Here is a 14,670-nt window from a genome sequence, read left to right on the forward strand (position 1 = left end):
AATGGCAAAAGGCCAAACTAAAAAACAAAACAAAAAAACAAACCAAAACAAAAACCCCACACCTGAAACGGAGCAGAACTGGAATGGGTCTTCCTAGTCAGAAAACCTAATTCTCCTTAAATATGAAGCATGATGCTGATAGCATAGAATATTCTTATTGATCACTCTGGATGTCAATCAAGGTCTGGCCCATCCATACTTCCATTCCCAGCTGCCTCACATCTGCAGAAAGAGAGCCCAGAAAGACCTTGGCTCCCAGACAGCAACTAAGATAACAGTAAGGTCTTCCATCCTCTTTGGTCCAACTCAAAAACACAGGAAAGTTACTTGGAGGAAAACATTTAATTCTGTCCTGGGATGTAATCTTCTTGTTCTCAAACTAAATCCAAACAATGACTGTGCTAGCTACAAAAGATAAAGGTTTCTAACTGCATGAAGAAAATTAACTTGCTTTCAGTCAAACAAGCAGAGGGGAGCAGAGCCAGACATAGTACTCTATGTGCAACCTGACTGGGATGGCCATGTCTCTACCTCTGCTGGCAATGCTCCGGTAGATGCAGCCCAGGATCCAATTTGCCTTTGTTGCTGTAGCAGCATACTGGGCTCATGTTCAGCTTGTTATCCACCCCAGGTCCCTTTCAGCAAGGCTGCTGCCCAGACACACAGATCCCAGCCTGCACTGTGCTCTTTGGTTATGTCATCCCATGTGCAGGACCTTGCACTTGTCTTTGTTAAACTTCACATGGTTCTTGCTAGCCAACTCTTCCAGCCTGTCCAGGTCTCTCTGTAAGATGGCGCTCTCTTCTGACATGTCCACCCAGTTGAGTGTCATCAGCAAACATGGTGAGGGCGCTTTCAATCCTATCATCCAGATCATTTATGAAGGTTGGACATTAGGAAAAGGTTCTTCACCCAGAGGGTGTTGGAGCACTGGAACAGGCTCCCCAGGGAGGTGTCACAGCCCCAAGCCTGACAGTGTTCAAGAAGAGAGTGGACAATGCCCTGAAACACACGGTGTGAACTGTGGGGTTGTCCAGGGACAGGAGTTAAACTGGATGATCCCTGTGGGTCCCTTCCAACTCAGGACATTCTGTGATTCTATGCTGAACAGCACATGGCCCAGCACTGATCCCTGGGGGACCCCAATGTGATGCGCTGCCAGTCTGAGTGAAAACCACTGATTGCCACTCTCTGAGGTGCCATCCGTGAGCCAGTTCCCTGCCCATGTTCCAGACCACCCATCTACTCTGTATTTTGCTAGTTGGTCTAAGAGGAAGTTGTGAGAAACCATATCAAACGCTTTGCTGAAGTCCCAGTAAATAACATCCACTGGTCTCCCCATGTCAACAGAAAATGTTATTTTGTTGTAGCAGGTGAACAGGTTAGCCTGGCGTGATTTGCCTTGGGTAAACTCGTGTTGGTTTTTCCCAATCACCTGCTTTATTTGGCTTGCAAGTTTCCAGGAGAAATCTTTCTGGGGACTGAAGTAAGACTAATAGGCCTGTAGCTCCCTGGATTCCTCTTTTGTGACTCTGCTTTTGGATGTAGTTATGCATAATCTGGGAGCAGGTAAGTATCACGCATGCTAAGCTCTTTCTCAGGATGACTGGAACAAAGGAACTCAATGGTCAATGAAAATTTATAAACAATGGCTGGCAATTCTGTATCTTCAAAAAATTAATGATTACCTATAAGAATGGAATTGGCCTCTGGGGTGGACTGAAAGACCCCAGATATACTACAAGACGTTGCTATAGCTTACCCTATTTCACAGACACACATATAAGTAAAACAAAAAAGCAAAAAAACCCCAAACAAACAATTTCCTCCAGCAAAATCCATAAACTGCTCTAATTTCAGATACGAACATTTCATAACAAAATAACTTGAACTTAAGCCCTGAGTTTCATAATTGACAACCAATTTTTGGACCAACAACAGAGACCTCAGCCACCTAACAGTTCCTGAACTTCAGCACCAGCTCACTGATGCTCACAGAGGCCAGGAGACCCCTCTTAATATTACAGGACCTCAGCTGCCCTGCTTGAGCACTACTGACATCACTGTGCCAGCTCTACAAAATGTCCAGCAGGGACCACAGCTGGGAGCCCTCTCTCCCCTGACTCAAAGGAAGGATGTAGCCGGAGCACTTATCTTCCTTCTGAAAGGATATGGAATAAGAAAGTGTTCCAACTTGGTGCCAATGCTTTCCATGTGACCTGTCCCACAAACACGGAACACACTGGCTTGTTTCATTGGCATGTGTTGAAATATACTCTCAGATATATTTATGGTTTACCTTACAGCATGGGAAAAACAGCTTGGCCATTTGGCACAGCCTTCTATGAAGGAAATTTCACAGAAAAAAAGTAAGCTCTTCCTGAACAGACCTGAAACTCTTGATTCATTCTAACAACAAGTTGGTTTTCTTGCAATAGTTTGAAAGATAGCAGAAAAACATCAGAATGCATTACCACCTTCACAATTTCAACATGGGTCATGGTAACGCACTCTAGATACACGTGAAGAACAATCAAGTGAAAAAGTGAATTTCTCATGAGTTTGATCATTAACACTGATGTGCATAAGATGACTGGAAATAAGTATCAGACAGCTGTGAAATGCTGAATTTTATATATATATTTCAACATATTGTGGAAAAATATCTTGCATGTGGCCTGCATTACACCTGGCTTAGTTACTTCAGCCCTGATTATCCAGTGATAAATACTGTTTGTTCGGTGCAACGCTTCTTGCCTCAGTTCATGACGCTGCTAATCAAGAATATGACTGTTCGTCTTCCACCTAAATGTACTATGTCAGAGAAGTGAAAAAAACACCAACTCGTTAAATTTATTTGGTTAAGGAATAAAAAGAAAACTGGGGCAGCACCTCTCAAAAATAACTCCAAAAGAGAGCTAGAATGCTTTCTGAACATTACATCAGCATTTTTTCAGACCGGGTTTGAGAACTATTTATTTCCAACTTGCTGTTTAAGAAACATGAACAGAACAGAATTATTTTACTGTTATGGCTGCAGCAATAACACACAATTAACACATGTTTCTACTATAAAACATCAGCTCTAAGAGAAAAAAAAAAAAGAAGACATCTTGTCTTAATTTTCAGTTTTATTAGTCTTCCGCTCTAGAAAAAACAAAGTCCTTATCAACTATACCCTCTCTGAGTGATCAAAACTTTAATCCAACTTGAGACAATTATTCTGTCAGTGCCATTAACTCACTGTTCACAGCATATTCCCTCAATTCTAAAATGTTAAGGAATGCGTTAGATATGAAATGGGAAGCCACTGCACTGAAATCCTGAGAAATCAACAGAAGGGATACCTGGACCCCTTTATATTTTCTTCAAAAACCAAATGCCTCCAGCCAACTCCACAATTTCTTACTGTTAATTGTTTTATAATAGCCATTACCAATTTCTAATTTAACAGTTCCCCAGCACTCTGTTTCCTTTTGAGCTCTAATCATTTTTCCAAAGAATCCAAAATACATTTTTCCTCAGCATGAATAATATTCCTAATAGGACTGCAGTGAAGATAAATATGTAAAAACAGAATAGAGATTAACTTAATAAATAGCCCTTTCTATCATGCTACAGACACTGTTATAAGCTCATTTCGTTCACAACAGGACAACTTTCCTAGCTCGCTGATCAATCAATGCCAACAACAGAACCGTTTTCTCAGTGATGGAATTTAATTTTAGAAACAATTGGTTGGGTTTTCAATGAAAAGGCTCAAGTTAGGTGAAGTGACAAACAGGCAGGGAAAGGATTTTATAACCATTGTGACAATCAAATATAACAACTCCTAGGGTATCTCATGCAATACAAAAAAACCCCCAGCGTTTGTAAAGAACAGGCTAAGAGAAAAAAATTGAGATGAAATAATGAACAGGATGAGAAGAAAGGTTTTCACAGGAAACAAGGAGGACTGTCTGAAAAGATTCAGCCGTAAAACAGGTGAATAAAGATGCTTGGCTATGGAAATTAATTTTTGGTACATTAATACATTGGGTGGAGCGGCAACAGTCAGAGGGTGTTGTGTTATGTAGGCATAGGCTATAGGAGTGCAGACAAAGAAAGCTAATGACTGTGATTTTGCAATTTAACATTTGTCAGCTCAGTCCTATCAGCAATCGTACACACGATTCACAGGAAGCAAAGGAGACGAGTCAAGACCAAACTGAGCCCTCACAGTGGTTTGGGGGACAGGTTTAAAAGATTAAGTTCAGCAACACAATTTCTAATGCTCTTACACATGGGCAGAAGCCTCTGTTCTCTTTCTTGCCAAGGTACGTACTTTCAGTACCCTGTCCCAGGAATTTCTTATCTTTAATTTGTTCTCTACTGAACTCTGTGCTTTCCAGATACCTCCATAAGCAAATATAATTGATTTTCTGTAGAAGGAAAAAAAAAATGTGGAAAGCTTTCTGCTGTTTTGACAAGTCCAAACGGTGCAGGGAACAGTCCAATGAGTGACTCCACCGGTGCAAAGCTGTGGGTGGCTCTGGGATACTTTCCACTTCTGGTGGCAGTAAGCTATTAAGCTGATTCAACTGCTCCTTTTGCTAAATCACTTGCATTCCAATGGTCTCTGCATGTCCAAAAGCTTGGGTTTCCATGATATGTATTTACCTGCCTAGTAAAAGGTATTAACTATCTTATAATCCTTTTGCAAAAGACCTTTGCAAAGTTACAACATCATGAATGGTATCAAGAAAAAAGTTTAGGTTAGGACTACAAACTCTCAGAGTGAAATACAAAGGCTGTGTGAAGAAAGCTTAATAATTATTGAGAGGGATCACAAGGTCATGCAAATGCTTCTGGAGAAGCCCAGGTCCGAGATCAGCACAATCTTTTTTTTTGTATAGTAACGCAACTAAGCTTGAGAGAAGGAAAAACAAAACAAAATACCACCAACCCAAATCAATCAACCAACCAACAACAACACCACCACAACAACCCACAAACAAAAAAAAACAGTCAGAATATTGGAGAGTAACAGGTAATAGCAGACTGACAAACTGCACTCAGCTGAATCTGAAATGCAGAACATAACTCAGTATCTCTTCACATCACTCCCCAGCTTGCATTCAAATATTATTTTAAGTACATCAGACTCCGCGGGGTCAGATGATGGCTCTAGTTTAATTTAGTTTGAGGAATTTTTGTGTTTTCCCTTAGGTAATCAATACTGACTGCTGGTACAGGTTTGCTACTACCTAGATGACGAGAAAACAGTGTAAACTAAAATGCAGTTTCCTAACTCCGATGGAAAAAAATCTAGGAAGCATGTATGGCACGTTAGTGGGATCCAACAGTTGTACTTCAATCAGCTCCATGCTAGGACATTTGGAGCTGTCATTAGCAAAATGCCACTGCTCATCTGTAAGCAAAGCTTGTAAAAAACATCTCTGAGCTTCCGACATGGATAGTCCCAGTCAAGCTGCACAGATTGTAAGCAACAACCACATCTGAGAAAGGTTCGTTTTTGCTATTAACAATAATGGGCAAAAAGGTTGCAGAAGTCAGCTTAAATGTGTCTTGAGTGTGGGCATCTGCCTCTGACATGGCCACTCCAGGCCCTTTTTACGCTTAACAGAAAAGAATAGGTGCTTTTAGACTGGGACTCATCCCATCTATTCTAAACATTTACTTTAAGGTAAAGCAGAAGTGCCAATTTCTGACATTTTCTATAAAGGCAACATAAGGCAACTTACTGAGCTGAAGATCTCTACATCTCATTAGATGAAAACCACCCAGAGATTTCAGGGTGAAAGGCAGATCTATGTCACAAGAAGCCTTTTAAAAACTGAACATCCAAGTCTTCTGTAATATTATGTAATTTTTAGGGCAGTAATTTTAGTTATTAGAAAAATACCATGCTTGGTATTCAGATCGCAGAGTCAGGTTAGTCTTGGACAAAAGTTTTGGCTGTATCTACCCAACACCCTCCCTTGGTATCTTCCTTCTGTTGCGAGGTGCTGAGAATCTCTCTCAGTTCCATTAAGGATGACTCCTATTGATTACAGATTCCTCAGGACTTCTCGGGGAACTTGTCAGCATAAGTGGTTTGTAATGGGTGTCTCAATAACCAAAATTTCCACATTTCAGTTTTATTTAGATATTCTTAATTTATCAAAGGCAATTAAAATTTGGCTTTTTAATGTTCCTGAAATGAAACTGGCATGGATGTTTGGAATATGTTTCTTCTTTTTTTGCTTTTGTTATAAAATGTTTTGAACAGCTGCAAAAGGTACATGCTAGGTAACAGCTCTGTAGCACCACTCTCAAAAGCCAAAGCAAAAAAGAAATTTAACTTCTTTTAGATTCAGTAATAACAAGCTTAGAATGCCAGGAGGCCCTCGCTCAACATTTGGGGTCCACAGATAAGAGGCCACTCAAATTCTTCTATCCAGATCTTCGACAGTCAGGACAATTTACTAATATCTGGTCTACAGCTGTCATTTGTTTGCTTTGTAATACAGCTTTCCTATCTTGATCTGCATAATGAAATTTAACTCTTCCCTAAGTTCATTCAGAAGTTCAAAACAACCTGAATGGAAATTATATGAAGTATAAACTTTTTTTTTTTTTTTTTTTTTTTTTTGATAAGCCCTTACTCTACCACTGATTTCAAAAATCTACATTTTTTTTCTTAATGCAGGCCTAGCAGGAGTTAAGAAATAGCTGGAAATTCTCTGACAAAGCAAGCTTACATTTCTGAAACTGGGACAGAGAAGAGGGTTCTGCCCCTACCCTCTGCAGCACATACTTGTTCTTTCCTCAATGAAGTTCCCAAGTGCCACAGCTATCTAAACCAGGTCAATAGTGTTTAATTTTGGTCACAATTCGTTAAAGAAACTTCAAACATTTGTTTCAACTACCTTACTTCTAGTACCTGCAAAAGCTCAATGGAAGTACACAAAAGCAGCTGTGTTCAACAGCTAGGAATTCAATGGTTTCTGCTTCTCAATTTTCAAACCTCTACTTTAAAATAAAGGGAGATGAGGTAGGATCAGTAATCAGGCTTACAAGTCATCAGCATTTCACAATACAAAGACTAATGCTATGAGACAAAACTTCTCAGTTGGAAAATAAATGGTGAATGCTTAGAAAACAAAATTTCCTTATTAGGGTGGCAGCAAAATTGAGGGAGTTGTCATCAGAGGAAAATGTAGCCCTGCAATTTCAGGATTAGAATATGAATTAGAGCATTCTCTAGATGCCAAGCTATTAGCTCCTGGGTGAAAGACAAAAAGCTCCTCTCTGTTCAAGATTTTTGAACCCAAAAAGTCTTAGCAGCATCAGCTTTCTGTTGTCCGACAGGGCTGGGTTCTGAAGACTTGTGTGTGCTTACACTGAAAAACAGCAGGATATAAGACTTTTCATATTAATAATGAGGATTAGAGACAGTAATGACAGGCACGGCTAACAGATTTGGGAATGCAGAAACACTTCAAGTTAGAGTTGCACTCCAAAATCACTTTATAATGGTTAGATCTGTACAGGAGGCAGAGAGCCCTTTCTTTAAACTCACCACTAGTAGGTGTAAGTGGGTGTCATCTCTGGCTCTGAGAATGGAGAATAGGAAGGAAGACAAATAAAGAAAAATGAAGGAAAGACTGAAAAATTGTGAAAAATCAGCCATATCATCATTATTTCCTCTTAACACATGCCTCCACACACGCATGCAGCCATTTATAATTGCTTTACCAATACGAGCTTTGCTGAACATTTTAAATCCAACCTGTGCCTTAAAACAGGTAGTGTACGTGCTCTGAAGACAAATATTCACTTGAGCAGGAAAACATAAGACCAATTCAACAGAGCAGATCATACATTTTTAACCTCATAGCACGGCAGGAAAATGCTTTAAACCTGTAGCAAGTCAATGAGAAATCTTCCCTACTGGTAAGCACAATAGCAACCATCCATTTCAATAGAAGTTTATCAGCAGTGAAACCTGACCAAGATAAATGACGAAGCTGTTGAGCCACAGCCTGCTTCTGCCTGCTGCAGGCTGCCAGATAAAATGGGAACAAAAGCTCCCTGCTGTACCCCCTACCAGTCTCCATTAACCCCTGCTGATGCTTTATTATCATCTGGGGGCTCCAGAACAGCACAGCACAAATCAGTGTGTAAAAAATAAATAATAAAAGCTCATATGTAGCACAAACAAACCAGAAACGCAGCTTGCAAGAAACATTCATTTTGGTAGTGCTGTAATTAAATAATGGTTCTGAGGAATTCTACATACCAGGAAAAAAAAAAAAAAAAAAGGAAAAAAGCACAATGTATGTAGAATCATGTATGAAAAACTACTTAAAGGCAATAGATTGCAAGTACCCAAATGTGTTTCTCCTGCTTTTAGCCCTCCTGCCAAATGCATACAAACACACGCAAGCAAAGCAGGGACGAGGCAAATATTCTGACGTCTTCAGATCCAGTTCCTAGTTTCATCTTTTGATCCTGTCACAAATATCCTCTTTGTTGCACCTCCTCCCATGTCCTTTCTCCAAATGTAAGCTTAAAACATTTACTGAAGGTCAAAGCATCTTCTACTAAACTGACATAAAAAATGGATGGGAAGGGCAAAGAAAGTGTTACAAATCTCCTCAGGGTTCATGGTTGCCATAGGAGAGAAAGGCAGTGGGAGGAAGACTTGAAATGTTAGTAATATTTTAGCTATCACAGATTTAGATAGTGGCATTGCAGCCTGAGATTTCTGTAGCCTACCGTAACAAAATCAATCTCTCATAAAAGATTACAGTGAGGCCACACAAGATCCTGGGGAAAATTCACTAAGATTTATCAGTAGAGCAACTCACCACATTTGCATTACTCGGCACATGGGGGGCGGGGTAGGGGAGAGAATCTACTTTAGACTGAACCATTCTTTTGGATAAACACCCCCTCTTCATCCTACAGAGCCTTTCCATGCTTTACTAATTACAGAAGCTGTACTGAACTCATACTCTGGTCTATCACTATCAGAGGTCACCAATTTTCAATTCATTTCTGCCCCCCGAAGCGCAGTTAGGAAGCAGCAATATTACTCCTAAGGAAGAACACATCTTTTCCTTAAGCTAATGCAACAGCCTAACAGGATAAAGACTCCCAAAACCTTCAAGGAACAGAATGGCCTCAACACAGGAAAGGAGCAAGGCTGTAGGGGTTCCATCCAAAGATCCACCCATCCCAGTATTCTGTCTCTGAGAGTAATCAAAACTTACACTTACAGCGCAGTATAACAAAGCAAATGCATGCAGAAACTTTTCAAGAAGCCTTTTTCATTCTACAGCAATTTATGGTTCAATAATTTGTGGTTGAGAAGGCAATTCTGTTTTCTAGTAAAACGCAGTAGATTTTCCATCCACAGACTTACCCAGTCTTCCCAGTAACACATGAAAGCTTTTAATGTCTGCAACTTACCACACACTGTTTGAAGAACCATCTGCTTTTGTTCTGAACCCATCACCTGCCAGTACCATTGACAAATGCCAATTTCTTCTATCAAAAAAGGTGTGTGTGGTGTGGGGAAGTCCTGGTCTTGCTATACATAATTTTATTGATTTTATAGGTCTCTGTCACATATCCCTAAATTAACATCTTCTGCAATAACAAAAAACAAAAACCAACCAACCCCTCCCCAATCCTTAAACAAAATAAAAAATCCAAAAATACCAATGAAAAACTGTGGGAGAATATCTTCTGTTGCTTTAAAGGTTTTGGCCAGGCTTTTTCAAGATTTTCTGCACACTGGTAAGAGTTAACAAATGTTAACTTTTCATAAAAAGCAGTAGCAGTAAAATCATAACTCCAATATTTGGAGCCTCATAGTTAAAAAATAACCAGTAATTCTGAAACTTGAAGATGATAAATCTTCTCCAATGCCCTGCATAGATGTTACATGACAACCTGGAACAAACTCATTCTTCTGGCTCACACTGGTTTAAAAACAATGAAATAGAAATTGTTTCAGCAGACTTTGTGCCAGATCAGATATCTTCTGTCCTGCCACAGACATTGTAATGTTGGCATAAACATTATATCATGTGTTCCAGCCAGTCTGACAGAATTGCAGCAGTGAGCTCATGCCTGATCTAGATGAAAACTTCTATCACAAACTGATCCAGCACTGAACAGAATCATTATTAATGAATATGGAACCGTGGTCTGAGTAAGACTGAAGCATATGGAAAAATCAGAATGTTTTGGCAAGCATGAGACTGGAGAATGCCTAACTTTCCTTTTGCAAAACACATTCAAGTCCAAGACAGTATGAGGGCTGAAATGCTCTGTTATAAATAAATCTCTAAGCATAGCTAAGACTCTTTTCCCCCTTCTTTTTGCAGAGTTGATCTGATGTTAGGTGAACTATACACTGTAAATCTTGTTTTCAGGACAAAGAAAACCATGCTCCCTGAGGCTCTCCCAAGGAGTGCTTCAAAGCAACTCACCTCTCAGGACTGGAGTTACTTTGACTCTGAAGGAGAACAGTTACATGACATTCCAGCACGAGACTGTGACTTCACATTGACTTATATGAAGTTATAAATAAATAAAAGCTTCATAAGGCTAGAGAAGACACGGTGCCCAATATGCTAAGTGCTAAAAATGATGTGCGGTGGTAAGGATTCACTAAGGAAAGCTATAATTCATCAAAAGAAAGGAAAATCTACCAGGGTATAGCAACGGTGGATGGTGCTATTATTGCCAAGTCTCCTGCTTCCAGATGAAGTTCTGCCTTTTGGGAGAAAACTGAACAAATACTAAACAATGCTACTTTCTCAAAGACTGACAAAGAGATAATAAATGTCAAATTCGTTCCATAAATGTTATATAGTAAAATAAACACAAGACTTTCAATGTGAGAGAAGAGCACAACAGCTTTTTTGTTTTCAATTAAAAGTTTCAGCAGAACATGCTGGAAAGGAAGGAAAATCTGTCCCCATGCTGGAAAATGAGAGAGATGCAAAGTATAGAGGACTTGTGAGAGTACAAATAATTAAATATGAAACTAGATTTATTTCTTTAAAATATGTCCTACTAGCCATCTGAAGTGAGTAGCGCAAATAATGAAATGTTTTGTTTTGTTTTGTTTTTTTAATCTAAAGCACTACTCCAAGCAAAAAGCTTTTTTTCCTGATGATCTAAGAATTTACTTATTTAACAAATCCTTATGGATGATCCTTACATGGATACATTATCCTACATGGATATCATTTCCATTTTACACACACTAAAATGGAAGAAGAATGAGTAACTTGTCCAAAGACACAGAAGAAACAGAAGAACAAATCAACCGTTATCTCATTGCCCTTTTAGGCTACATTAGAATTTAAACACCTAGAAAAATAGAGTAACTACATTCTATAACTCTGTGGAATTAAAAATGCAGGTGCCATTACAAACCTCTATTTTGTCCGTTTTGGCGTCTCCCCAGTATATTTTGCCTTCTGCATAATCCAACGCCAGTCCATTTGGCCAGCCAAGCGACGTATTCACCAGCACAATTCTGTCTGAGCCGTCTAATGCTGCCCTCTCAATCTTTGGGATTTCTCCCCAGTCAGTCCAGTACATGTACCTGCAAAGGAAACAAAATCTTAATAACTCTTATTAATCCAAACTTTCAATATTCACAGAGCATCTTCTGGACTACTGTTCCCTGAAACCACACTGCACACAGAAAAGTGCATTTCTAAGCCAAACGTGTTTCCTTACCTAAGTAAGGATGCACAAACCACTCAAAGCACTGACATGTAAATGCACTGTCCCGTTACACAAAATTCCTGTATCAGTCTGCTCAGCAAGACAACATAAGCAGTGCTATTAGCTACAATCAACAAACAGGTCAACACAGCCCCCCAAAATATTTTTAAACGGCAGAATAAAACCTAAAGACATGTAAGATGACCAGCCAGTAAGTCAAAGGGAAGCAGTAGTCCCTGTGCCTCAGAGCCTTAACTTTTAACGAATCCCAGTATTCTCATTTTGAAGACTCAGAAGTTTATCATTGCATCTGCATACAGGAAGACAGAGGTATCTTCTTTACAAGAAAAATATTTTAAAAATTCTCATGAACAGCTGCTCACCCGACCATGGGATCCAGCACAATAGCTCTGGGTTCTTCCAGGTCTTCTGATATCAAGATTTTTCTCATGGTCCCATTAAGCCTTGTAACTTCAATACGATCTGTGCCAGTGTCAGTCCAATACAGATTTCGGGCAACCCAGTCCACAGCAATGCCATCAGGATGTGCGATCTGTGCTGTGACAACAAACTGACTACCTGACCCATCAATGAACGAGCGGCGGATTGCCCTAACTTCATCGTCGGTCCAATAGATATATCCTTCCAGAGGATCGAAGTCAATGGCAATGGCATGACGGATGTCCTCCAGTGGCAAAACAATGTCTGTAAAATCTGGGGTGTCTAAGGAAATTCGCCTCAAATCTGTCCGGCGGGCTAGAAGCAGTAGTTCAGTAGCACCTACAAGAACAAGGCAAAAACACAACCATCTTACAAACACTGCGCAGTAAGCTTGTCAACAGTGAACCTGATTCTGCATCATTTGGTGCAAGCTCGTCTAGCTACCTTGATTTCACAGGACCTAACCAAACTGATGGTCACTAGAACAGAGGTTCACTCAAAGACTTCAAATGTGACGTTGTTCTTCTGCAGAACAAGTCAGATGTGTTAAGACAATTAAGTGGTCATTTCCTTGTCCACAATGTACTATGTTGGACATGTTTTCTATACATATAATTACCTCCAAAGATACCCAAGTAGGCACAACAGTGCCTGCACTGCTCATTTATTCAAATCAACAGATGGCCAGCAGTCTCAGATGAAAAATTAATTACAGAATTTACTGACTGTTCGCTGTTGTTGGTATAGGGGACAACCACGACAAACAACCTGCATGTTCCAACAACACCCTTAGAAGGGGAAAAAAATACAACAAAGAATGCCACAAGTAAAACTCCTTTGAGAATCTCCTATTAGAGGAATCAGATTTGAGAACGGACAACTGTCCAGTGACCATGTGAAGCAGGATGGCTGTCAGCTCCTCCTATGCTTGTTCAGAGCAAGCTTATTGAACTAGATAAATAACACTGTGCCTTATAAAGTCATTTTGAACTGAAGCATACAAAAGCCTCGTTGGCTTTTAGGTCAAAAGTCAGAATCACAATAAATAACTAAGATCAACTTGCACTCCAGAAAATTTTTTCACATACAGCAACACAAGCTGTTTAATGGTACACGTGCTGGGCATCTGATCAATGACAGATGTACTTATTGTCTATTCTAATTCATTCTCACTTCATTTTCTCTTCTATGTCACTGGATTTCAGTGTGATGAAGGATATAAAACTCCCACACCCCATTCCAATTAAATTAGCTTATCAGTTTGGAGTCTCAGGGAGATAAGAGTAGCTCAGGCCTCAGGGAAGCCTGAGCTAAGGTGAAAAATGTGCACATCCCGAATGGAGGGAAAGTGTGTCGCAACGGCTCTCCTCAAGCAGTGAGGGGAGAGGGTTTGGCAGGGACTGATGTGGGCGTGAGGACAGAAGAGTGGGGGAGAAGGGCGGGGAAGAGTTAGGAAAACAAATGCACCAAGATTGCAGTGAAAAAGAGCCATCGCCAAGCCACATTCTGCTCATGTCTTCATCTTGATCTTACAGAGGTATAAATAAGGGCTAGAAGAATAAAAGAGCAACAAATAAAGCAAGTATTCCATCTGATGCCAAATTCAAATTCCTTTTTTAAAAAAGTCAGTAATTGTTGTTGATGCTAGATGAAACCTCACTGCATTCCAAACTTTGGAGAGATGCCAAAGCAGTCATTGCTTCATTTACAGCAAGATTAACACACTAAGAACATCTAAGACACTTTCACAGTGCTGCAAGAAACAGCACCGTTCAAAAACCGACGTTGAAAATATTATTACAAGTGTTCCTGATTGGTAGTCCGGAACAGATTAATATCAGTTTTGGGATCCTCTGTCCAAAAACACCTTGTGTTCAGAAACACATGTGCACACTACTCAATTGTTCTTCTAGTGAATAACTCTCATGCATTAATTAATATCAGGAAGAAAGAACCTGTAATTACATGTCTATGCACCCTTCAAAATAATGTAAAGCATGTGACATGGTAAATGGAAAACAGGCATGTAAGATTTTTCATAATTACAGAAGCAACTAATCTTGTCACAGCGGTTTAAATGTACATCTGTATTTGTTGCTACTAAATATATCAAACAATTCAGCATCAAGATCCAAGCATTCAGCTCCATTATGGTCGTACAAAGTATTAATACATAACTAACCCCAATTATTTAGGTTCAAGTAAGGAAGAACTCTCTAGTAGTCTTTCTTCCAACTTCATGGTCACTTATGCAACCTAACTTTTAAGCAAAACTATCCAAATCATACTAAAAAAACTCAATAATACCTTTTTTCATTATCTAGTAAAATCACGGTTGAGCAAATGCACTAACCTTGGATTTCCAAAGTTTGAAAGCTACATATAGTCTACCATATACAGAAAATGTGTAAGGCATGTTTTAAAAATAATTTGTGTGCTCTAGCTGAAGTTGACAGTCATTTTGAGGAACCTATGCCAGGTTCTCCGAAA

At 39.6% G+C, this 14,670-nt stretch overlaps 1 protein-coding gene across 2 annotated transcripts in view; it reads right to left on the reverse strand.

The window, feature by feature from the left end:
* LRP6 (LDL receptor related protein 6) overlaps positions 1-14,670 on the reverse strand; it is a 134,226-nt gene that overhangs the window by 47,830 nt on the left and 71,726 nt on the right. For both annotated transcript variants that reach the window (XM_065033718.1, XM_065033724.1), the window contains 2 exons: positions 12,123-12,519; positions 11,443-11,614 (listed from right to left, as the gene is read on the reverse strand). In XM_065033718.1, coding sequence (XP_064889790.1) covers positions 11,443-11,614; positions 12,123-12,519 — 569 coding nt within the window. The remainder of the gene's footprint in view (positions 1-11,442; positions 11,615-12,122; positions 12,520-14,670) is intronic.

Source organism: Columba livia, chromosome 1, assembly GCF_036013475.1.
Source record: "Columba livia isolate bColLiv1 breed racing homer chromosome 1, bColLiv1.pat.W.v2, whole genome shotgun sequence".
Lineage (NCBI taxonomy): Eukaryota > Metazoa > Chordata > Aves > Columbiformes > Columbidae > Columba > Columba livia.